The 26,387-nt window shown below is 47.2% G+C and overlaps 1 protein-coding gene across 4 annotated transcripts in view; it reads left to right on the top strand.

Moving 5' to 3' along the window:
• lamb2l (laminin, beta 2-like) overlaps positions 1-25,754 on the top strand; it is a 66,112-nt gene extending 40,358 nt beyond the window's left edge. For 3 of the 4 annotated variants that reach the window (XM_029719552.1, XM_029719551.1, XM_029719553.1), the window contains 18 exons: positions 884-1,005; positions 10,171-10,291; positions 10,567-10,759; positions 11,435-11,578; positions 13,820-14,051; positions 14,208-14,371; positions 14,693-14,917; positions 15,138-15,352; positions 15,445-15,541; positions 16,260-16,632; positions 16,846-17,030; positions 18,527-18,774; positions 20,061-20,276; positions 20,484-20,628; positions 20,730-20,937; positions 21,148-21,541; positions 24,590-24,755; positions 25,099-25,754. In XM_029719552.1, the coding sequence (XP_029575412.1) occupies positions 884-1,005; positions 10,171-10,291; positions 10,567-10,759; positions 11,435-11,578; positions 13,820-14,051; positions 14,208-14,371; positions 14,693-14,917; positions 15,138-15,352; positions 15,445-15,541; positions 16,260-16,632; positions 16,846-17,030; positions 18,527-18,774; positions 20,061-20,276; positions 20,484-20,628; positions 20,730-20,937; positions 21,148-21,541; positions 24,590-24,755; positions 25,099-25,235 (3,585 nt within the window). In that variant the 3' untranslated portion in view covers positions 25,236-25,754. The remainder of the gene's footprint in view (positions 1-883; positions 1,006-10,170; positions 10,292-10,566; positions 10,760-11,434; positions 11,579-13,819; positions 14,052-14,207; positions 14,372-14,692; positions 14,918-15,137; positions 15,353-15,444; positions 15,542-16,259; positions 16,633-16,845; positions 17,031-18,526; positions 18,775-20,060; positions 20,277-20,483; positions 20,629-20,729; positions 20,938-21,147; positions 21,542-24,589; positions 24,756-25,098) is intronic. The other variant, XM_029719554.1, reaches the window with a different exon arrangement.
• The last annotated feature ends 633 nt before the right edge of the window (positions 25,755-26,387 follow it).

Here is a 26,387-nt window from a genome sequence, read left to right as displayed (position 1 = left end):
AGATAACACAGGAGTGGTTTCGGGACAAGTCTCTGAATGTCCTTGAGTGGCCCAGCCAGAGCCCGGACTTGAACCCAATCGAACATCTCTGGAGAAACCTGAAAATAGCTGTGCAGCGACGCTCCCCATCCAACCTGACAGAGCTTGGGACGATCTGCAGAGAAGAATGGGAGAAACTCCCCAAATACAGATGTGCCAAGCTTGTAGTGTCATACCCAAGAAGACTCAAGGCTGTAATTGCTGTCAAAGGTGCTTTTACAAAGTACTGAGTAAAAGGTCAATACTTATATAAATGTGATATTTCTGTTTTTAATATATATAAATTTGCAAAAATGTATAAAAAACTGTTTTTCTTTGTCATTATCGGGTATTGTGTATAGATTGATGGGAATTATTTTTCTTTAATCAATTTTAGAATAAGGCTGTAACGTAACAAAATGTGGAAAAAGTAAAGGGGTCTGTATACTTTCAGAATGGCACCTTAATTCAAACCCAATATACAGTATTACAGTATGACAAGATTACACTGTTTGAAATAAATGATCTGAACGTCGTCTCCCTCATTTTATTACTCCACAGGGGGTAGTTGGAAATGATAATTGTGATAACGTTTGACATTTACATTTTAGTCATTTAGCAGACGCTCTTCTCCAGAGCAACTTAGTGCGTTCATTTTAAGATAACTAGGTGGAACGACCACATATCACAGTCATAGTAAGTCAAACCGTTCCTCAGTAAAGCAGACATCAGCAAAGCCGGTGCTGGTCAGAAAAGACAAGGGCGAGTGTCAGTGCAGGAACAATGCAACAGGGTGACAATGGAACAGAGTAAAACAAATGCTGCTTCCTACCTTTAAAACACTGTCTGTTATGTGTGTGTGTAGTCTACTGAGGACTGGGAGGCCATAGTGAGTGTTACCTCCCTGCTGCTGCCCACCAGCTCCCGCTGTGGCAACCTGCTTCCCACTGAACAGCTCTACACTGTCACCCTGCCGCACAACAGGAGGTACTACTGATACCAACAGCATGTGTGTGTGTGTACGTGTGTGTACGTGTGCATGCGTGCGTGCGTGTGTGCGTGCATGTGCATGAGAGAGAGAGTTTTAAGGTGAGAGAGAGAGAGAGAGAGAGAGAGAGAGAGAGAGGTAGAGAGAGAGAGAGAGAGAGAGAGGGTTTTAGTACAGGTTTTAATTGTTGTGTATGTTTCCCATATATGTGTCATTAACGTGTGCCAGCCTGTATGTCAGTGTGTGTGTGTGGTCTTTTGCTTATTACCCAGGTATAAATCTAACAGTGACTCCTATTATATTATCTAAACCTCTAGCAATGTTTACAATCCAGCTGATCATCTGGTAACTAAGGATTTCGCAACATTCCCGAAGGGGTATTTTGGATATTTCACTGTTAGGATACAGAGGAGCCAATATACTGTCTCCTGGAACTTGGTTCTGGCCAAGCACATGGGTGAGAGAGCACATACTTCTGTTAAAGTAAATTGATAGTGTATTGAGATTGGGTAACCGTGAAAACGCCCAGTCTAGGTGAGAGCAAGTTGCTGTCGGTTCACTGAGTTCGTTTTACATTTATTTAGCTGAGCGCATCCTTGAGATTGCAGATGGTTAAGATAAAAGCTTGCCAGAAGATAACGCATGAATGATTTGTTTGAGAAAATGTTCCCTGTGTGTATGGCTGTTCACAATGACTGTTCACCTGGGAGGGGGGCCTTGCAGTGAATAGGAGAACATGTACTTGATTACAGGCAATATACAGTACACTGTTTGCTATCAGCAATAAAGATTTAGTTCCTCTGAACTTTGCTTTGGAAAATAGTCCTGCCACCACATTCCTCTGTATATGGACGCGCCTGTCCTGCAGCATGCTCTTTGTCCACACTCATTCTCTCACACCCTGTCAACCATCACCATGGAGACTGGCCAGTTCAACTCTTCCTCTCCTTCTCCACCCCATCTAATAAAGACTCTCTGACAGTCTACCTCTCTGTTTTTACCTGCCTAGTATGGTCTGTACCCCGGCTATTCTCTGGTTAACCAACCTATACATGTTGAGAAACTTCCCTTAGAATGAACTTTAGTGTAAGGAAGAGTTCCGGCTTCCCTAGCCCGGATCTTACTGGCTCACTGGACCGTGGCTCCCCCTGCTGTTCTGCTCTATGATTGGCGCCTCGGGCAGAACCAATTAGCAAAGCGACCCAAAACACAGACAGCGAGTCAGAAGTCAGACAGGATGCCAGGGCATCAGTGGCGGGTAGACTGGATCACACAGTCTTTGTGGAGAGTGGAGCGATTAAAGAGGTGGTGGGGTATAAACTCCTCCTCTTTATGAACTCAAACACCTGTTCTCAATTATTTGTGTGCAATTCGTTTTTGTGGAATGCAGCACCTCTAAAAACACACAATGGATAGGTTATCCTTCTGTTGTTTGTTTACCAGTGTTGAAGAGCAGGAGGAGAAAGGCCCTCTGACAGAGACTGTTCATCTGTCTCTTTCAATCAAGGGGTCCCAGACCTCCCTGTTTCATCCTGTCATTGTCCCTACTGTATGTGTGATTGTATAGTGTCTGTGGGTGAGTATGTGTGATTGTATAGTGTCTGTGGGTGAGTATGTGTGTTTGTATAGTGTCTGTGGGTGAGTATGTGTGTTTGTATAGTGTCTGTGGGTGACTATGTGTGATTGTATAGTGTCTGTGGGTGACTATGTGTGATTGTATAGTGTCTGTGGGTGAGTATGTGTGATTGTATAGTGTCTGTGGGTGAGTATGTGTGATTGTATAGTGTCTGTGGGTGAGTATGTGTGATTGTATAGTGTCTGTGGGTGACTATGTGTGATTGTATAGTGTCTGTGGGTGACTATGTGTGATTGTATAGTGTCTGTGGGTGAGTATGTGTGATTGTATAGTGTCTGTGGGTGAGTATGTGTGATTGTATAGTGTCTGTGGGTGAGTATGTGTGATTGTATAGTGTCTGTGGGTGAGTATGTGTGATTGTATAGTGTCTGTGGGTGAGTATGTGCGATTGTATAGTGTCTGTGGGTGACTATGTGCGATTGTATAGTGTCTGTGGGTGAGTATGTGCGTTTGTATAGTGTCTGTGGGTGAGTATGTGTGATTGTATAGTGTCTGTGGGTGAGTATGTGTGATTGTATAGTGTCTGTGGGTGACTATGTGTGATTGTATAGTGTCTGTGGGTGAGTATGTGTGATTGTATAGTGTCTGTGGGTGAGTATGTGTGATTGTATAGTGTCTGTGGGTGAGTATGTGTGATTGTATAGTGTCTGTGGGTGAGTATGTGTGATTGTATAGTGTCTGTGGGTGAGTATGTGTGATTGTATAGTGTCTGTGGGTGAGTATGTGTGATTGTATAGTGTCTGTGGGTGAGTATGTGTGATTGTATAGTGTCTGTGGGTGAGTATGTGCGTTTGTATAGTGTCTGTGGGTGAGTATGTGCGATTGTATAGTGTCTGTGGGTGAGTATGTGTGATTGTATAGTGTCTGTGGGTGAGTATGTGCGTCTGTATAGTGTCTGTGGGTGAGTATGTGTGATTGTATAGTGTCTGTGGGTGGCTATGTGTGATTGTATAGTGTCTGTGGGTGAGTATGTGTGATTGTATAGTGTCTGTGGGTGAGTATGTGTGATTGTATAGTGTCTGTGGGTGAGTATGTGTGTTTGTATAGTGTCTGTGGGTGAGTATGTGTGATTGTATAGTGTCTGTGGGTGACTATGTGTGTTTGTATAGTGTCTGTGGGTGAGTATGTGTGTTTGTATAGTGTCTGTGGGTGAGTATGTGTGTTTGTATAGTGTCTGTGGGTGAGTATGTGTGATTGTATAGTGTCTGTGGGTGAGTATGTGTGTTTGTATAGTGTCTGTGGGTGAGTATGTGTGTTTGTATAGTGTCTGTGGGTGAGTATGTGTGATTGTATAGTGTCTGTGGGTGAGTATGTGTGATTGTATAGTGTCTGTGGGTGAGTATGTGTGATTGTATAGTGTCTGTGGGTGAGTATGTGTGTTTGTATAGTGTCTGTGGGTGAGTATGTGTGTTTGTATAGTGTCTGTGGGTGAGTATGTGTGTTTGTATAGTGTCTGTGGGTGAGTATGTGTGTTTGTATAGTGTCTGTGGGTGAGTATGTGTGTTTGTATAGTGTATGTGTGATTGTATAGTGTCTGTGGGTGAGTATGTGTGTTTGTATAGTGTCTGTGGGTGAGTATGTGTGATTGTATAGTGTCTGTGGGTGAGTATGTGTGTTTGTATAGTGTCTGTGGGTGAGTATGTGTGATTGTATAGTGTCTGTGGGTGAGTATGTGTGTTTGTATAGTGTCTGTGGGTGAGTATGTGTGATTGTATAGTGTCTGTGGGTGACTATGTGTGATTGTATAGTGTCTGTGGGTGACTATGTGTGATTGTATAGTGTCTGTGGGTGTGTATGTGTGTTTGTATAGTGTCTGTGGGTGAGTATGTGTGATTGTATAGTGTCTGTGGGTGAGTATGTGCGTTTGTATAGTGTCTGTGGGTGAGTATGTGTGATTGTATAGTGTCTGTGGGTGAGTATGTGTGATTGTATAGTGTCTGTGGGTGAGTATGTGTGTTGTATAGTGTCTGTGGGTGAGTATGTGTGTTTGTATAGTGTCTGTGGGTGAGTATGTGTGATTGTATAGTGTCTGTGGGTGAGTATGTGTGTTTGTATAGTGTCTGTGGGTGAGTATGTGTGATTGTATAGTGTCTGTGGGTGAGTATGTGTGATTGTATAGTGTCTGTGGGTGAGTATGTGTGTTTGTATAGTGTCTGTGGGTGTGAATGTGTTTTTTTATTTTGTATTTGTATTTGTATTTATTATGGATCCCCATTAGCTGCTGCCAATGTCTGTGCGTCAGCTGGTGACAAGGCTAGCTGTCAGTAGTTGCTAGGAGTGGTGGTAGGAGTCAGGCGCAGAGAGCAGAGGTAAGGAACTTTGTGTTTATTAAATAAAACACAACACGATCGACGCCAACACAACCGGCGTGGAAAAAATGCAAAGTGCCCAGAACAGGTGCACAGCATGCATAAAAGATAACAGTAGTAGATCGCCAGCACATCCAAATACAAAAACACAACCTGACGCTAAATAATCCCGCACAACACTGGGCGGGCTAACCAGGCTTAAATAACCAAAATCAATAAACCAAATGAGGGACAGGTGCAAACAATAAGACATACCAAACGAAAAGGAAAAAAGGATCAGCGGCGGCTAGTAGGTCGGTGACGACGACCGCCGAGCGCCGCCCGAGCAGGCAGGGGAGCCACCTTCGGTGGGATTCGTGACAGTACCCCCCTCCTGACGCGCGGCTCCCGCAGCGCGCCGCCACCGACCTCGAGGGCGACCCGGAGGACGAGGTGCAGGGCGATCCCCATGAAGGCGGTGGAACTCCCTCAGTAGTGGGGGGTCCAAAATGCCCCTCCTGGGTACCCAGCACCTCTCCTCCGCGCCGTACCCCTCCCAGTCGACGAGGTACTGTAGGCCCCCCCCCACCCGAAGTCTGGAGTCCAGAATGGCGCGTATCCTATACGCCGGGGACCCCCCAATGTCCAGCGGGGGGGGAGGAACCTCCGGCACCTCACCTTCCTGCATGGGACCAGCCACCACCGGCCTGAGGAGAGACACATGAAACGAGGGGTTAATACGGTAGTAAGATGGAAGTTGTAATCGGTAACACACCTCGTTTATCCTCCTCAGGACTTTAAACGGCCCTACACACTGCGGACCCAGCTTCCGGCAGGGCAAGCGGAGGGGCAGGTTTCTAGCCGAGAGCCAGACTCGATCCCCTGGTGCAAACACAGGGGTCTCACTGCGGTGCTGGTCAGCGCTCTTCTTTTGCCGTCCACTCGCCTTGGTGAGTGCGTCCTTGACGGCTCTCCATGTGTCCTTCGAGCGCTGCACCCAATCCTCCACCGCAGGAGCCTCGGTCTGGCTCTGGTGCCATGGAGCCAGGACCGGCTGGTAGCCCAACACGCACTGGAACGGTGACATGTTGGTAGATGAGTGCCGTAGAGAATTTTGGGCTATTTCTGCCCATGGCACGTATCTCGCCCATTCTCTGGGCCGGTCCTGGCAATACGTCCTTAGAAACCTACCCACCTCTTGGTTCACCCTCTCCACCTGCCCATTACTCTCGGGGTGGAAACCCGAGGTCAGGCTGACCGAGACCCCCAAACGTTCCATGAACGCCCTCCAAACTCTGGACGTGAACTGGGGACCCCGATCAGAAACGATGTCCTCGGGCACCCCGTAGTGCCGGAAGACATGGGTAAACAGTGCCTCCGCAGTCTGCAGAGCCGTAGGGAGACCGGGCAACGGGATGAGACGACAGGACTTCGAGAACCGATCCACAACGACCAGGATAGTGGTGTTCCCCTGAGATACGGGAAGGTCAGTGAGGAAGTCCACTGACAAGTGTGACCACGGCCGCTGTGGAACGGGGAGGGGGTGTAATTTCCCTCTAGGCAGGTGTCGAGGAGCCTTGCTCTGAGCGCACACCGAGCAGGAGGAAACATAGAACCGCACGTCTTTACCCAAGGTGGGCCACCAGTACTTCCCCCTCAGGTTCCGCACTGTCCTCTCAATCCCAGGGTGACCCGAAGAGGGGAGATTATGGGCCCATCGAATCAATCGATCACGGAGACCAAGCGGTACGTACTGAACACCTGCCGGACAATGCGATGGTGCAGGTTCCGACCGTAACGCCCGCTCGATCTCCGCGTCCAGCTCCCATACCACCGGAGCTACCAAACACGACGCCGGAAGAATGGGAGCCGGATCGATGGCCCTCTCCTCGGTGTCATATAGGCGGGACAGTGCGTCGGCCTTCGTGTTCTGTGAACCTGGCCGATAAGAGATCGTGAACCGGAAACGGGTAAAGAACATGGCCCACCTGGCCTGACGCGGATTCAGTCTCCTAGCTGCCCGGATGTACTCGAGATTACGGTGGTCAGTCCAGATGAGGAAAGGGTGCCTAGCCCCCTCAAGCCAATGTCTCCACACCTTCAGAGCCTTGACCACAGCTAACAACTCCCTGTCCCCCACGTCATAGTTCTGCTCCGCCGGCCCCAGCTTCCTAGAAAAGAAAGCGCATGGGCGGAGTTTGGGTGGCGTGCCCGAGCGCTGTGATAGCACGGCCCCCACCCCAGTCTCGGACGCGTCCACCTCCACTATGAATGCCAAAGAGGGATCCGGATGAGCCAGCACTGGAGCAACGGTAAACAGCTCCTTCAGGCGACTGAACGCTCTGTTCGCCTCTGTTGACCAGCGCAAGCGCGCCGGACCCCCCTTCAGCAGTGAGGTAATGGGAGCCGCAACTTGACCAAAGCCCCGGATAAACCTCCGGTAGTAATTGGCAAACCCTAAAAACCGCTGCACCTCCTTTACCGTGGTCGGAGTCGGCCAATTACGCACGGCTTTAACGCGGTCATCCTCCATCACCACCCCCGAGGTGGAAATGCGATACCCCAGGAAGGAAACGGCTCGTTTGAAAAACTCACATTTCTCAGCCTTGACGTACAGGTCATTCTCCAGCAGTCGTCCAAGCACCTTGCGCACCAGGGAGACATGCGCGGCGCGGGTGGCGGAATAAATCAGGATGTCGTCAATATACACCACCACCCCCTGCCCGTGCAGGTCCCTGAGAATCTCGTCAACAAAGGATTGAAAGACGGCTGGAGCATTCTTTAACCCGTACGGCATGACGAGGTACTCATAGTGGCCCGATGTGGTACTGAATGCGGTTTTCCACTCGTCTCCTCCCCGGATACGCACCAGATTGTAAGCGCTCCTGAGGTCCAGTTTCGTGAAAAACCGCGCGCCGTGAAATGATTCCACCGCCGTAGCGATGAGAGGTAGTGGGTAACTGAACCCTACTGTGATGGAATTTAGACCTCTATAATCAATGCACGGGCGCAAACCTCCATCCTTTTTCTTCACGAAAAAGAAACTCGAGGAGACGGGTGACATGGAGGGCCGTATATACCCCTGTCTCAGAGATTCCGTGACATATGTCTCCATAGCCAACGTCTCCTCTTGTGACAATGGGTACACATGACTCCTGGGAAGTGCAGCGTTTACCTGGAGATTTATCACGCAATCCCCTCGTCGATGAGGTGGTAATCGGGTCGCCCTCTTTTTACAGAAGGCGATAGCCAAATCGGCATATTCTGAGGGAATGCGCACTGTGGAAACCTGGTCTGGACTCTCCACCGTCGTCGCACCGATGGAAACTCCCTTACACCTGCCTGAGCACTCCTCTGACCACCCTCTGAGAACCCCCTGTCTCCACGAAATATTGGGATTGTGATTGGCCAGCCAGGGAATCCCCAGCACCACTGGAAACGCAGGAGAATCAATGAGGAAGAGACTAATCCGTTCCCCATGATCCCCCTGCGTTACCATGTCCAGTGGCACCGTGGCCTCACTGACCAGTCCTGACCCTAATGGTCGGCTATCTAAGGAGTGCACGGGGAAAGGTTGGTCCAACGATACAAGGGGAATCCCTAGCCTTAATGCGAGCCCACGATCCATAAAGTTTCCAGCTGCGCCTGAATCGACTAGCGCCTTATGCTGGAAAGAGGGAGAAAACAAGGGGAAAGTTACTAAAACGAACATGTGACCAACAGGGGGCTCTGGGTGAGGTTGGTGCTTACTCACCTGAGATGGACGAGGAGTGCTCCGCCTGCCATCCCGATTCCCAGAGGAGCTCCCCCAGCACCGGTCGGTAGTGTGTCCTCTCCGACCACACTGGGGACAAGGGGAGCCTCCTCCTCCGGTTCCCCTGGACGCGGCCCCCCCTAGCTCCATAGGAATGGGAGCTGGAGGACCTGGAGGTGGAACCAACAGGGCCCCGTCTGGACGCCCGCGCGCAGCCAGCAGATTGTCAAGACGAATGGACATGTCGATCAGTTCATCAAGTGACAGGGTAGTGTCCCGACAGGCTAGCTCACGGCGGACGTCCTCCCGGAGGCTACACCTATAGTGGTCCATCAGGGCCCTGTCGTTCCACCCCGCTCCAGCAGCCAAGGTCCGGAACTCCAGAGCAAAGTCCTGTGCGCTCCTCGTCTCCTGACGCAGGTGGAACAGCCGTTCACCCGCCGCCCGGCCTTCAGCTGGGTGGTCGAACACGGCCCGGAAACGGCGGGTGAACTCGGGGTAATGATCCCTTGCCGAGTCTGGACCATACCACACTGCGTTGGCCCACTCCAGGGCACGTCCCGTTAAGCAGGAGACGAGGACGCTTACGCTCTCCTCTCCCGAGGGAGTTGGATGAACGGTAGCCAGGTACAAATCCAACTGTAGCAGGAACCCCTGGCACCCAGCCGCCGCTCCATCGTACTCCCTGGGGAGAGCCAGGCGTAGGGCTCCGGGTCCGGACGTCGGTGGAGGGGTAGATGGTGGAGGGGGATTTGGGGCTGGGGATGCGGTAGGGAGGCCACTCCTCTCCCATCGGTCCATCCTTTCCATCATCTGCTCCATCGCTGAGCCGATTCGTGGAGGATGGTGGTATGGTGAAGGACCCGTTCCTCCATCGATGGGAGAGGAGGGGAGGCTGCTCCTGCTGACTCCATAGTTGGTGCGGGATTCTGTCAGTAGTTGCTAGGAGTGGTGGTAGGAGTCAGGCGCAGAGAGCAGAGGTAAGGAACTTTGTGTTTATTAAATAAAACACAACATGATCGACGCCAACACAACCGGCGTGGAAAAAATGCAAAGTGCCCAGAACAGGTGCACAGCATGCATAAAAGATAACAGTAGTAGATCGCCAGCACATCCAAATACAAAAACACAACCTGACGCTAAATAATCCCGCACAACACTGGGCGGGCTAACCAGGCTTAAATAACCAAAATCAATAAACCAAATGAGGGACAGGTGCAAACAATAAGACATACCAAACGAAAAGGAAAAAAGGATCAGCGGCGGCTAGTAGGTCGGTGACGACGACCGCCGAGCGCCGCCTGAGCAGGCAGGGGAGCCACCTTCGGTGGGATTCGTGACACTAGCTTTGATTTCTTTTACGTTTATTTTTCTGGCTGTATTTCTTTTCATCTTTAAAAGGGCCATACGGCTGTGTCACAACTCACACAAGAACAATGTCATATCAGATTGTTGGCTAAGAGAATCTCTTTGTGTGACCCAACAGGTATGTCCAGATGCCCAGGCCTTTCTGCTTTGAGCCCAGTAACCGTTACGTCGTGGCCATCAGATTCCAGCGTCACGGAGTGTCCCAGAGACACCTGACCGCTTTCATCCTTGTTGATTCGGTGAGTCAGTCAGACTCTGGTGTGAAAGCCCTGCATTAGATGGAGCTCGTGTAAAACAGGAAGCAAAATGACCTTTTTATGTGTGTGATGGAACAATCAGCAGTGGTGTGATAGTAACTGTTGACCAGATACCGCAACCTAGTGGTCTGAATACAAAAGTGCACTTACATTAAGAGTAAGACTGCAGTAGGTACCAAATTCACTTTACATTTCACCTCCTTTCACCTCTCTCTCACCTTCTTTACTACCTTTCATCCCTCCATTCCTCCCCCCAGCTGGTGCTGATCCCCAAGTACACGGAGCTGCCTGGTTTCCAGGGTAACGACCCCGCGGCGGAGGAGCGCCGTGATGAGATGGTGCGCTACATGTGTCTGGACTCCTTCATGGCCATGCCCATGCCCATGCTGGCAGAGACGTGCACCAAGCTCATCTGCAGCATCTCTGCCATCCTGCATGATGGAGCCCTGCGTGAGTGGACCCTCGCACAACCACACACTGAACCGGGGGGTCAGGGGTCAAATATCAAAGGAAAGGGAACATTAGGCAATGCCTCCATTAATGCCTTCTTATTGAATACTGGGTATCAAATACTTCTCCGGTCCAACTATTGAATCACTTTACTTACCAATCTACTGTTACAAGCTGCACTATGATCAGTAACACAATGGAACCAGTGTTGCCAACAATTTTTCAGTAAGAATCATTGGCTCCTTGATTTGTCGCTAGAAGTCGCTAGATTGCGTTTTGCGACGACGTCACAGCATCAATTTGCTGCGGTCCCTGACGCAGCGTTTTCGCCCCCCCCCCTCCCGCCACGCACCCCCTCCCCTTGAGCTGCCTGTGTGTGCACCGTTGCTGTGACTTTTCCCACTCAAAGTCACTAAATGCTATCAAAACCATAGAAATTCTCAGAGGCAAAACTCCTCAAAAAAAGCCTGAAAAGTAGTGCATTTGTCACTAGCCTCTTTTTCCAATAAAAGTCACTGGAGTGGCCTGAAAATTCAATTAATATAGCGACCAAGTCGCTAAATTGGCAACACTGAATGTAACTCTGTAGTAACACAATTTGATATTGTCTCCGTATGCCATCACCCATGGCTTGTTTGACTAAACACTTTTCTTCTCCTCTCATGTTCCCTACAGAATGTCAGTGCGACCCGCAGGGGTCTCTCAGTGCTGAGTGTGACAGGGTCGGAGGTCAGTGTCGCTGTAAACCCAACGTGATTGGACAACGGTGTGACCAGTGTGCACCTGGCACTTACGGTTTTGGACCATATGGCTGTACTGGTGAGTGAGCATCTTTCAGTCATTAATCATATCTTTGTTTAATATATATATATATATATATACAGTGCCTTCGGAAAGTATTCAGACCATTTGACTTTTTCCACATTTTGTTACTTTACAGCCTTATTCTAAAATTTATGAAATAGTTTTTTCCCCTCATCAATCTACACACAATACCCCATAATGACAAAGCAAAAATAGGTTTTTCGAAATATTTGCTAATTTATAAAAAAAAAACGTAAATATCACATTTACGTAAGTATTCAGACCCTTTACTCAGTACTTTGTTGAAGTACCTTTGGCAGCGATTACAGCATTCTTGGGTATGACGTTACAAGCTTGGCACACCTGTATTTGGGGAGCTTCTGCAGGTCCTCTCAAGCTCCTTCAGGTTAGATGGGGAGCGTTGCTATTTTCAGCTCTCTCCAGACATGTTCGATAGGGTTCAAGTCTGGGCTCTGGCTGGGCCACTCAGGGACATTCAGAGACTTGTCCCAAAGCCACTCCTGCATTGTCTTGGCTGTGTGCTTATGGTCATTGTCCTGTTGGAAGGTGAACCTTCGCTCCAGTCTAAGGTCCTGAGCGGTCTGGAGCAGGTTTTCATCAAGGATCTCTCTGTACTTTGCTCCGTTCATCTTTCCCTCAATCCCGACTAGTCTCCCAGGCCCTGCCGCTGAAAAACATCCCCACAGCATGATGCTGCCACCACCATGTTTCATCGTAGGGATGGTGCCAGGTTTCCTCCAGACGTGACGCTTGGCATTCAGGCCAAAGAGTTCAATCATGGTTTCATCAGACCAGAGAATCTTACTTCTCATGGTCTGAGAGTCTTTAGGTGCCTTTTGGAAAACTGCCTTTTACTGAGTAGCGGCTTCCGTCTGGCCACTCTACCACAAAGGCCTGATTGGTGGAGGGCTGCAGAGATGGTTGTCCTTCTGGAAGGTTCACCCATCTCCACAGAGAACTAGAACTCTGTCAGAGTGACCACCTCCCTGACCAAGGCCCTTCTCCCCCGATTGCTCAGTTTGGCCAGGTGGCCAGCTCCAGGAAGATTCTTGGTGGTTCCAAAGTTCTTCCATTTAAGAATGATGGAGGCCACTGTGTTCTTGGGGATCTTCAAAGCTTTTTGGAACTCTTCCCCAGATCTGTGCCTCGACACATCCTGTCTCTGAGCTCTACGGACAATTCCTTCGACCTCATGGCTTGGTTTTTGCTCTGACATGTACTGTCAACTGTGGGACCTTACATAGACAGGTGTGCGCCTTTCCAAATCATGTCCAATCAATTGAATTTACCACAGGTGGACTCCAATCAAGTTGTAGAAACACCTCAAGGATGATCAATGGAAACAGGATGCACCTGAGCTCAATTTCGAGTTTCATAGCAAAGGGTCTGAATACTTATGTAAATAAGGTATTTCTGTTTTTATTTTTAATACATTTGCAAACATTTCTGAAAACCTGTTTTTGCTTTGTCATTATGGGGTTTTGTGTGTAGATTGAGATTTAATCCATTTTAGAATAAGGCTGTAATGTAACAAAATGTGTAAAAAGTCAAGGGGTCTGAATACTTTCCCGAAGGCACTGTATATATATATATATATATATATATATACTGAGTGTACAAAACATTATGAGTTGAATCCCCTTTTCAGGGCATGGCCTCTACAAGGTGTCAAAAGCGTTCCACAGGGAAGCTGGCCCATGTTGACTCTAATGCTTCCCACAGTTGTCAAGTTGGCTGGATGTCCTTTGGGTGGTGGACCATTCTTGATACACACAGGAAACTGTTGAGCATTAAAAACACAGTAGCGTTGTAGTTCTTGACACAAACTGGTGCGCCTGGCACCTACTACCATACCCTGTTCAGAGGCACTTAAATCTTTTGTCATTCACCCTCTGAATGGCACACATACACAATCCATGTCTCAATTGCCTCAAGGCTTAAAAATCATTGTTTAACCTGTCTACTCCCCTTCATCTACACTGATTGAAGTGGATTTAACAAGTGACGTAAGGGATCATGTATTTCACCTAGATTCAGCTGGTCAGTCTATGTCATTGAAAATGCATGTTTAGTACACTCAGTTTATATACTATATGTGGCATGTGCTACATCTTGTGTGTGTCAAACATTGGATAACCTCACACAAGATCCAAAATACTATTTCCCCTTCTCTCTTTCTCCCTCTCCCTCTTTTTCTCTCTCCTCTCCCCTCTCTTTCTCCCCCTCCCTTCACAGCCTGTGACTGCCATTCCCAGGGCTCTCTGGGGCACCAGTGTGACCCGGTGACGGGGCAGTGCCCGTGCAGACAGGGGGCCAGTGGGCGCCAGTGTTCAGACTGCCAGCCTGGCCAGTGGGGCTTCCCCAGCTGCAGGCCATGCCAGTGTAACGGTCACACTGATGACTGCAACCCGCAGACAGGGGAGTGCCAGAACTGCAGAGACTACACTGATGGACAGTACTGTGAAAGGTGGGCAGCGGGAGTGAGATAGACAGGGTAGTGATTGGTCGGGGTAGTATGGTTGGATCAGATAGTTGTTTGATCAGTAATAGTCCAATAGATAAAAGTGGGATGATGGGTAATGCACAATACTCAAATACACATATTCTGTCCCTCCCTGCCCAGGTGTGTGAAGGGTTTCTTTGGGAACCCAGTGCTGGGGTCTGGAGATCACTGTCGACCATGTCCCTGTCCTGGGAACCCAGGAAGTGGACACTCCAATGGGGACTCCTGTCACACTGACATCTCATCCAATCAGATCCTCTGCAACTGTAAACAGGGATATACAGGTGAGTCCCAATGATACAGTTTAGCTCACAAAAAAATGCATCCTAGCTTGGTTTATCGGTATTTCACTTATTTACCTAACCCTAACCCCTCAACTCTAACCTAACCCTAACCCCTCAACTCTAACCTAACCCTAACCCCTCAACTCTAACCTAACCCTAACCCCTCAACTCTAACCTAACCCTAACCCCTCAACTCTAACCTAACCCTAACCCCTCAACTCTAACCTAACCCTAACCCCTCAACTCTAACCTAACCCAAACCCCTCAACTCTAACCTAACCCAAACCCCTCAACTCTAACCTAACCCCTTCCCTACCCTAGGCTCTCGCTGTGAACGCTGTGCCCCTGGTTACTATGGCAACACTGAGCACCCAGGCGGGCAGTGCCGCCCGTGCCAGTGCAGTGGCAACATCGACACCCAGGACCCAGAGTCATGTGACCCCGGGACAGGACAATGCCTGAGGTGCCTGTACAACACGGACGGCGCCTCCTGCTCCGACTGTAAACGTGGTTACTTCGGCAACGCCCTGGCCCAGGACTGCAGGCGTGAGTTACTACATGACAATAGATGGTTGAACCTCTACTGAGTTCTGTCTCTGCGTTTTCTTATGTGTATAAGGGACTGGTCATGCCCACTGGAAACAAACAATTGGCATTTGTGATGATACGTGTCTGCAGGGCACATTCGCTCCAGTATATAGTACGACCTTCTCTGCTCTGTGAGTGTTGTATTGTGACTGACATGTGTGTCTTATTTCATCTGCAGGTTGCACCTGTGTAACAGCAGGTACACAGCAGTCCTACTGCCCTGACGGTCATTGCCACTGTGACAGACAGACAGGGGCATGCCCGTGTCGGGACAATGTGGTCGGCCACAACTGTGACCAGTGTGCCCCCGACCACTGGAACTATGGCACAGACAGGGGGTGTGAGCGCTGTGGCTGCCATCCTCTGCACGCTATGGGATCACATTGCAACATGGTAGGCCCTATAGTTGGCAAAGGCAGTTTTACATACTTTTGTTTCGTGTACTTGACTTTATCAGTGGTGTCCCTCTCTCTGTCTGCCTGTAGTTTAGTGGACAGTGTCACTGTCAGCAAGGCTTTGGGGGAAGGCAGTGCACTGAGTGTGAGCAGTTCCATTGGGGAGACCCACGTGTGCAGTGTGAAGGTGATCACATGACACAGTTCAATAAGCTTTTCAAAGTCTGTCTTTAATTCTATATTCTGCATTACTGCCACCTTCATATTCACTATGTACATCTTCATGTGTATCTCTCTCTCCCTCTCCATCTCTCTCCCCCTCTCCATCTCTCCCCCCTCCATCTCTCTACCCCTCTCCATCTCTCTACTCCCTCTCCACCTCTCTCCCCCTCTCCATCTCTCTCCACCTCTCTCCCCCTCTCCATCTCTCTCCCCCTCTGCATCTCTCTCCCCCTCTCCATCTCTCCCCCTCCATCTCTCTACTCCCTCTCCACCTCTCTCCCCCTCTCCATCTCTCTCCCCCTCTCCATCTCTCTCCCCCTCTCCATCTCTCTCCCCCTCTCCATCTCTCTCCACCTCTCCATCTCTCTCCACCTCTCCATCTCTCTCCCTCTCCATCTCTCCCCCCTCCATCTCTCTACCCCTCTCCATCTCTCTACTCCCTCTCCACCTCTCTCCCCCTCTCCATCTCTCTCCACCTCTCTCCCCCTCTCCATCTCTCTCCCCCTCTGCATCTCTCCCCCCTCCATCTCTCTACTCCCTCTCCACCTCTCTCCCCCTCTCCATCTCTCTCCCCCTCTCCATCTCTCTCCCCCTCTCCATCTCTCTCCACCTCTCCATCTCTCTCCACCTCTCCATCTCTCTCCCCCTCTCCATCTCTCTACTCCCTCTCCCTCTTCCCTCAGAGTGTAACTGTCACCTGCTGGGCTCGGAGATGGCCCAGTGTGACCGTGTGACGGGGGTGTGTGAGTGTAGGGAGGGGGCGGTGGGGCGGCGGTGTGACGAGTGTGCCCGCGGGTTCACCGGGGTATTCCCTAAGTGTGTCCGGTGCCACCCCTGCTTTGAGCTGTGGGACGACGCAGTGTGTATGATCCGCCGGGACCTGGACCACATCCGCCATGAAATCCACAAGATCCTGGAGAGCGGAGAGACGCCCGGGGTGGGAGACAAACGCATCCGCGAGCTGGAGAACAAACTGGCCCAGGTACAGGACCTGATCCAAGACGGAGACTCAGACAGACTACACCAGCTGATTGGCCAGTCCATCGATGACCTCAGGTAACAGCGTCATACTGTACTGTACTGTAGGTGGCACTAGACTGGAAGTGCTCTTTGACCTCTTGCAGTATAGAGCAGTTCAATCCACTGATGACATACTAACATAAAGTACATACATAAAACAGGAATCTGTGTGAAAATGACAATGCCCACTGACTATGGACTGAGTCATATGAGAAGTCAGAAGTCCAACACGACTATGTGGCATTCCAGAGCAGAGATAGCTCTGACTGACGGCCGTTTGATGGGTGTGGCCCGGGAGCTGAATGGAACAGCGGTGCAGGACGAGGAACTGAGGAGGAACCTGACCCAGATGGAGAGAGAACTCAGAGACCTCAACACCACTCTGATGCACCAGCGCCAAAAACAGGAGAGCAACCTCAGCTCTGGTTTCCAAGGTAACGCCTTCCTCTGGACACGCTCTTCTTCCCCAGTCACCAAAACAGACACATAGACACATATACACGTGACAATTTCACACACATGTACACACAGTCTTGTACAACTAAGATTGTGGGGACACACAATTCAGTCCCATTCAAAATACTATTTTCCTTAACCCCTAACCATAAACCTAACCCTTACCCCGAAAACCTAACCTTAACCCTAAACCTAGCTCCTAACCCTAAAACTAACCCTAACTCCTAAACCTAACCCTAATTCTAACCTTAACCCTAAACCCCCTAGAAGTAGCATTTGATCTCGTGGGGTAGGGCTGGGCGATTTGACGATATGTATCGTGTGACGATAGAAAAACGTCTATTGTTTCATATTATGCTCTATTGTTTATTTCGTCGTGTCGCAAATAACACTCTTTACGGCAATATTTTTAGTCGATTGGACGGCGCTTTGCACACGTGCCGTGTGGAAGGAAATTTGCAACGCAAACGAACATGGAGAAGAGTGAACTTGACACAGAGCTCGTACCTAAAAGAGGGGCTACTTCGGTCGTATGGACGTGGTTTGGGTATGAACAGTCTGACACGGACCAGAAAACCGTCCTCTGCAAAATATGCCGCAGGCCTGTCCCGACAACAGGCTCAAACACCACTAACCTCTTTTACCACCTACGCAAGAATCATGTGAAACAGTACGGATGAGACCCAAAAAGTACAGTCGAAAACAAACCCCCGACTCAGACATGGCAAGAGGCTTTTGCCCGCGGCACACCATATGGTAAAGAATCACGAAGATGGAAGGAGATAACAGCTGCAGTTACAACTTACATCTACAAAAACATGGCCCCAATTTACACGGTCGAGAAACGGGGGTTTCGTGAGTTGGTGCGAACACTCGACCCAAGGTACCAAATGCAAATTGATATGTGACACATATTAATGCCAAAATAACATGTAAAACAGGCAAGCCCCCCAATATATATATATATATATATATTAGACCTATATTTATTTTGTTTGCAACTATAGTTGAGGTGTTTTCTATTTACCTTTTTAGATTTATACATTAATATTATATATTTTGTTACATGCTTAATTGAAAATGTGCACAAAGGTTCTAAATAAAAGGAGAAATAATCAAATATGACTAAGTACCTTTTATTTGTTGAGTATAATTCCACATGTAATAAGAAATAGGCCTTTACATGTGGTCATTTTATATAAACAATTTATTCATTGAATTTACAGAAAATGTGCTATATCGTGATATGTTATGTTATCGGGATATGAAATGACCTATATCGGAATAAGACATTTTGGCCATATCGCCCAGCCCTATCGTGGGGACTAAAGAAATGCCCCTATTGGTCAATTTTTTTTGTTTGTTTACTGTTCTTATGGGGACTTCTAGTATAATTAAACACACACATTAAGATGTAGTGCACTAGTTAGTCTCTTTCATTCATGTCTTTGGCCTTGTTCTTGTCCCGTCCCAGATCAGTTTGACAATGTGAAGAAGTACTACAGTGAGTCCCAGAAGGCTCAACAGAAGTGCAGCGCCTCAGTGTCCGGTCCTTTCAGCCCCGTGGAGGAGTCTAAAGCCACACGCGCACACACCGAGGACCTTCTGAACAAGAGGCGGGATAAGTTCCTGCGCACGGTGGCGGCCCAGAAGAAATCACTGTCAGAGCTGCAGGACAAAGCCCAGGACGTAGACAAGAAAGTCCACCACCTGAGCCACAAGGTACACTCTTAGAAAAGAAGGTGCTACCTAGAGCTATAAAGGGTTCAAAGATTGTCCCCGAAAGGGGAACCCTCTGAAAATAACATTTTTTTGGTTCAAAGTGGAACTCTTTCACTAATACAAAGTTCTACGTGGAACTCTTTCACTAATACATAGTTCTACGTGGAACTCTTTCACTAATACATAGTTCTACGTGGAACTCTTTCACTAATACATAGTTCTACGTGGAACTCTTTCACTAATACATAGTTCTACGTGGAACTCTTTCACTAATACATAGTTCTACGTGGAACTCTTTCACTAATACAAAGTTCTACGTGGAACTCTTTCACTAATACAAAGTTCTACGTGGAACTCTTTCACTAATACAAAGTTCTACGTGGAACTCTTTCACTAATACATAGTTCTACGTGGAACTCTTTCACTAATACAAAGTTCTACGTGGAACTCTTTCACTAATACAAAGTTCTACGTGGAACTCTTTCACTAATACATAGTTCTACGTGGAACTCTTTCACTAATACATAGTTCTACGTGGAACTCTTTCACTAATACAAAGTTCTACGTGGAACTCTTTCACTAATACAAAGTTCTACGTGGAACTCTTTCACTAATACATAGTTCTACGTGGAACTCTTTCACTAATACAAAGTTCTACGTGGAACTCTTTCACTAATACATAGTTCTACGTGGAACTCTTTCACTAATACAAAGTTCTACGTGGAACTCTTTCACTAATACAAAGTTCTACGTGGAACTCTTTCACTAATACAAAGTTCTACGTGGAACTCTTTCACTAATACAAAGTTCTACGTGGAACTCTCACTAATACAAAGTTCTACGTGGAACTCTTTCACTAATACATAGTTCTACGTGGAACTCTTTCACTTATACAAAGTTCTACGTGGAACTCTTTCAACACAAAAAGGTTCTAAGTATAACCTTTTTCACCACCAAAGGGTTCTTTCTACCTGAAACCACAACTTGTTATCCTATAGGGACAAACAAATAACCTTTTTTTCTAAGAGTGTAGGGGCCTGTAGGGGACAATGTAGTGGGGTCTGTATCCTAAATGGAAGCTAGTCGCCTATCATAGCAGGACGGTCATCCCTGTCACATAGAGCTAACTGTCAGACCTGTCATGATTTCACTAGTGACAACTGTTACACTATCCCTGCCCTAGATATGTACCCTGTAGCTCTCTGTACCCTGTAGCTCTCTGTACCCTGTAGCTCTCTGTACCCTGTAGCTCTCTAACCCCACCGGTGTTGTTGTTTTTCTTCCAGGTATGTGGTGGCCATTCCAATGCCAGCTCCAATGGCACATGTCACGACAGCCCATGTGGGGGTGCTGGTTGTCATGACAATGACGGTCGGCGGGTGTGTGGAGGGGACGGGTGTGACGGGACTGTTAGCGCCTCCCTAAAGGGACTGAAACATGCCAATGATGTCACAGACAACCTGACTGCTGCCAGTGAGGATCTCCAGGGTATGGCGAAGAAGGTCTGTCTGCCTAAATATCTCACATGCACTATACCTCTGCATGCATGTACTGCATCTCAGTATAAGCTGAATCGCTGAGCAAAATCTGCCGTTTAACTTCTCTAAAAGGGGATGTATTATGTGTTCGTCAGCGCTCTTGTGAGTGCAATCCTAGCATGTTTTGTATATGTGTTGCATGTACAGTAATCCCCAGTTTTATGTTTCCAGCTCCAGGACATTGCTATGCTGACCCAGGATGTGAAGAATCAAGCCATGGACACCCTGGACAAAGCCCAGAAGAAGAAGGACTTATTTGAAAACTCCAATAAAAAACTCAAGGAATTCATTCAGAAGATCAAAGATTTCCTGACTGGTTTGTTAATGCCAGTAACCTTTCAGATAACTTCTCTCTGTGGAACACGTCTTATGATATGAAATTGATCATGGTCCTTCTCCACTGTGTGTTGTGTACAGAGGAGGGTGCGGACCCAGAGAGCATAGAGAAGGTGGCTCAGCAGGTGCTGGCCATATCACTTCCTGTCAACAGAACCACTCTGGACAGCATGGTCCAGCAGATTAAAGACAACATTAACAACCTGACAGACGTAGAGGGGGTCTTCAACCACACCTCCCAGCAACTCCAACAGGTCAAGGAGCTGCTCAACCGAGCTAAGGATGCCAAGTAAGACAGAGGGAGAAAGAGGCAAAGAGAGGCCTGTTAGACTTAGACGTATAGACTCCTACGTCAATGATGATGATCTTTGTCTGTTCACCAGTAGTTCCTCTGTTATTAGCCTATGTGATATAACATGGAACACGGGACATGCACAGAGCGTGTTTTCATAGAACAGCAGAGCTCCCGGTCTCACACGTGTCCTGTGTGTGTTTGAAGGACACGAGCAGAAGGAGTGAAGGACACAGCCAACACGACTAAGCAGGCGTTGGATGCATCTGAAAAGGCTATTCAGAAAGCAACCAAAGCCCTGGACCAGGCCCTAAACAACCTCAACAGCACCAGGAACACCACCGCAACGGTACTGTCCACAGCCACACCACCGTGTGTGTGTGTGTTTTCATTCTGTTATCTATCTTGTTCTGTCCCCGTGCAGGTGGAGGAGAATCTTCAGGATCTGGAGGCCAAGCAGATGGATGCTATGATGCGACTGGCCAACCTGTCGATGGGGGTAGAGGCACTAAAAACTAAGACCGATCAGAACAGGGAGATGGCCCAAGATGCCAAGAACCAGGCCCAAAATGCCACTAATGCAGCATCGGGACTGGAGCAGGTGTGTGTGCATTCGTGACTGTGTACTTGCCTGCGTGCCGGCATAAGTGTGTGTTTGGATGAGTGTCCTGGTTGTGGTCCTCCATGCTTTTTTGTGACCAACATTTCATTTAATTTAGTCTTTATTTTTAAGGGGGTTACAGGTACCAAAATAATCAAAGAAATACATACAAAGATATCCCTAAGTGTAAAACTAATTAAGACTTAATAATCCATGCTTTTGTTTAATGCTATGAAGTCCAGAAGTTGTGGGCGGAGCTGGAACGTTTTCTGTTAGAAGTATTACAACGTAAACTTGTAATCCGTCTGTCTGTATATTTCAAGACATGGCATATGGGGGTGTAGTGAGATACTCAATGGGCTGGACGATTATCTTCTCATCACTCATCTGGAGAAAATATATACAAAAAACTTCTAAATCAATCAATTCGCCGTCGTTAACACAATGTAAAAATCTAATGATTTACTATTGAAATATTGAAATAACATGGGCGACCGAGAAAAAAAAATTGGTACAATTTCCAAGCCAAGTGACAAACAATAATGCAGACACCAGGGATGAGGTGGTGAGCATGCAGGTCTGGGCAGAGGAGATGTAGTCATTGTTTGTGTGTCTGTTAGTTGTTGTTTGTTTGTACCCGGACCATACTTTTTTAATGGCTAGCTTAGAATATGAGCTTTCCAAAAGTAGTTTATATATTATATAGACCAGTCCTTTTGGGAGCCCAGATCATTTATTTATAAATCCCATCATTAGAGGGTTCGGTAGTTGGGTTCCCCAAGGGACTCCATAAGCCAGCATTAACTGACCTAGGTTGTAAATATTGAAAAAAGGAGTTGCCTGGTAATGTGTATGTGTCTTTCAAATCTTGGAATGTTCTCAACCATTACTCTCCATGATATCAGCAAGGGTACGGATTCCACATTTGGGCCATTGGGAGGATGCAAAAGGGTGCCCTCCAGATCTCAAGGCATTATTGTGAAATATTGTAGCATGGGCATGCCATTTTGATTCCCAGTTACATTGTTTTTCAATTTGCGCCAAAAATAAATTGTGTGAGCAATAATAGGACCAAAGCATAGTTTACATTGGTTAAGGGATATACAGTGGGGGGAAAAAGTATTTGATCCCCTGCTGATTTTGTACGTTTGCCCACTGGCAAAGAAATAATCAGTCTATAATTTTAATGGTACATTTATTTGAACAGTGAGAGACAGAATAACAACAAAAATATCGAGAAAAATGCATGTCAAAAATGTTATGAATTGATTTGTATTTTAATGAGGGAAATAAGTATTTGACCCCCTCTCAATCAGAAAGATTTCTGGCTCCCGGTGTCTTTTATACAGTTAACAAGCTGAGATTAGGAGCACACTCTTAAAGGGTGTGCTCCTAACCGCAGCTTGTTACCTGTATAAAAGACACCTGTCCACAGAAGCAATCAATCAATCAGATTCCAAACTCTCCACCATGGCCAAGATCAAAGAGCTCTCCAAGGATGTCAGGGACAAGATTGTAGACCTACACAAGGCTGGAATGGGCTACAAGACCATCGCCAAGCAGCTTGGTGAGAAGGTGACAACATTTGGTGTGATTATTCGCAAATGGAAGAAACACAAAAGAACTGTCAATATCCCTCGGCCTGGGGCTCCATGCAAGATCTCACCTCGTGGAGTTGCAATGAGCATGAGAACGGTGAGGAATCAGCCCAGAACTACACGGGAGGATCTTGTCAATGATCTCAAGGCAGCTGGGACCATAGTCACCAAGAAAACAATTGGTAACACACTACGCCGTGAAGGACTGAAATCCTGCAGCGCCTGCAAGGTCCCCCTGCTCAAGAATACATATACATGCCCGTCTGAAGTTTGCCAATGAACATCTGAATGATTCAGAGGACACCTGGGTGAAAGTGTTGTGGTCAGATGAGACCAAAATGGAGCTCTTTGGCATCAACTCAACTTGCCGTGTTTGGAAGAGGAGGAATGCTGCCTATGACCCCAAGAACACCATCTCCACCATCAAACATGGAGATGGAAACATTATGCTTTGGGGTGTTTTTCTGCTAAGGGGACAGGACAACTTCACCGCATCATTTGACGGGGCCATGTACTGTCAAATCTTGGGTGAGAACCTCCTTCCCTCAGCCAGGGCATTGAAAATGGGTCGTGGATGGGTATTCCAGCATGACAATGACCCAAAACACACGGCCAAGGCAACAAAGGAGTAGCTCAAGAAGAAGCACATTATGGTCCTGGAGTGGCCTAGCCAGTCTCCAGACCTTAATCCCATAGAAAATCTGTGGAGGGAGCTGAATGTTCAAGTTGCCAAACGTCAGCCTCGAAACCTTAATGACTTGGAGAAGATCTGCAAAGAGGAGTGGGACAAAATCCCCCCTGAGATGTGTGCAAACCTGGTGGCCAACTACAAGAAACGTCTGACCTCTGTGATTGCCAACAAGGGTTTTGCCACCAAGTACTAAGTCATGTTTTGCAGAGGGGTCAAATACCTATTTCCCTCATTAAAATGCAAATACATTTTTAACATTTTAGACATGCATTTTTCTGGATTTTTTGTTGTTATTCTGTCTCTCACTGTTCATATAAACCTACCATTCAAATTATAGACAGATCATTTCTTTGTAAGTGGGCAAACATACAAAATCAGCAGGGGATCAAATACTTTCCCCCCCCACTGTACAGTGTCAGTGAAGAGCACCTCTTCCAGAGCAATAGGAGACATCATATTTCTCTCCATACTCAGGGGGCAGAAGAATCATGTCTAAATCGATTTAGGAAGAGCCGAAATGCTAGTTCCTTGAAATACAATTTAAAGTTTGGTACGGATAGTCTTCCTGCGTCTTCCCCTATTTGTAAACGTGTTCATTTTATCTTTTACCTTGCCATATACATTTCTAAACCACACTATGAATTTTATCCCAATAGCCAGAAGGGGGAGCCACGGGAAGAAATCTATTCATTTTGACAATAGATATCCATGTGGTCCGGCACGTTGACTTGTTGCTCTATGTGTCTGGTTGTGCTCCAGAGGCTGAATGAAACGGAGGATCGGTACAAGGAACTGCAGATGAAGGTGGACTCTCTGGGTGGGGCCTCGGGGGGCCTGGGGAACGTCAACCAGAGGGCCAAGGAGATCAAGAAGGAGGCTGAAGACCTGCTCACTAAGGCCAACAAGGGCATAGAAACGCTACGGAGTATGTAACGTTACTGTACTGCCCTCTGAAGCATATGATACAGAATACATACTCAACAGGTGTAGATAGAGTGGTATGAATCCATAAAGAGTAATCATGGTTAAGAGTAGTCCATGGCCAAAGGATATCAATATAGTGTCTTTGGTTTTGTATGCAGATGTGGTCGTAACTGGATGTTCTCTACATAGTGCACTATTTTTGACTAGGGCCCATAGGGCTCTGCTCAGAGGTAGGGCATTATATAGGGACTAGTGTGCCATTTGAGACACAGCTAAGCTTTTCAAAGAATGTCCCTCTATTGTCGTCTTCCCATAATCTGTTCTCTGTTGTTCCGTTGTTTCAGAGCTGGAGAAGAAGTTCCGTAATAATGAGCAGAAAATGCTGGACCAGCAGAGCGAGCTAGGAGAGCTGGAGAGGAACGCCACGGAAGCACGGGAGGCCATACGAAAGCAGGTGCAGACATACAACAACTGTAACTGATCATGTGAATTGAACGATGTAGGAGAGAAAAACTGTATTCATGAAAATGTACCACTGGTGCTTCATTCCCATTCTCTCTCTGTCAAATTGGAAAATGAATTTAATAAAGAATATTATCACCAAAAAAAAATAAAGATATACGGCAACTGTTAGTGTCGGGAGGAACACTGGGTCATGTGTACTGTACAGCTGTAGTCTGTTAGAACATAGCAGGGAGCTCCTTCTGATGTTGAATATGCCAGTAAAACTGTCAGTAGAACTGTCTGCACTACATAGGTCATCTGCTTCTGTCAGTAACTCCCAATCATTCATTTCATGGTTTTGACATGATGCCATCTGCACAAGTTTGCTGTCTAGCTATGTCTTTAACACGACAAATGGATATGGACCAATTAAACATGTTTTGTGTTCCAAGGTAGATTGACTTTTGAATGAATTGAAGAAAAGAGATCAGAGAGAATGTTTTACAGAGGAATATGTTCTTTTGACCAATTAAATGCCCTTTTGGGAATTATTTTTGATTTATTTTGTCTACAGTACTTATGTACAATATGACATATGGAAAAAGTCATATGTGATACCTAGGAGTGACGGATGTTACATTTCTTGTTGTTGTAACCAAGTATGGTCTTGATTCAGAAAATACGTTTTCGTCAGCCACACATATACAGTATCTCACAAAAGTGAGTACACCCCTCACATTTTTGTAAATATTTGAGTATATCTTTTCATGTGACAACACTGAAGAAATGACACTTTGCTACAATGTAAAGTAGTGAGTGTACAGCTTGTATAACAGTGTAAATTTGCTGTCCCCTCAAAATAACTCAACGCGCAGCCATTAATGTCTAAACCACTGGCAACAAAAGTGAGTACACCCCTAAGTGAAAATGTCCAAATTGGGCCCAATTAGCCATTTTCCCTCCCGGTGTCATGTGACTCGTTAGTGTTACAAGGTCTCAGGTGTGTTAAATTTGGTGTCATCGCTCTCACACTCCCTCATACCCACTGGTCACTGGAAGTTCAACATGGCACCTCATGGCAAAGAACTCTCTGAGGATCTGAAAAAAAGAATTGTTGCTCTACATAAAGATGGCCTGGGCTATAAGAAGATTGCCAAGACCCTGAAACTGAGCTGCAGCACGGTGGCCA

Source organism: Salmo trutta, chromosome 28, assembly GCF_901001165.1.
Source record: "Salmo trutta chromosome 28, fSalTru1.1, whole genome shotgun sequence".
Classification (NCBI taxonomy): Eukaryota; Metazoa; Chordata; class Actinopteri; order Salmoniformes; family Salmonidae; genus Salmo; species Salmo trutta.
This window is presented reverse-complemented; position numbering and strand designations above follow the sequence as displayed.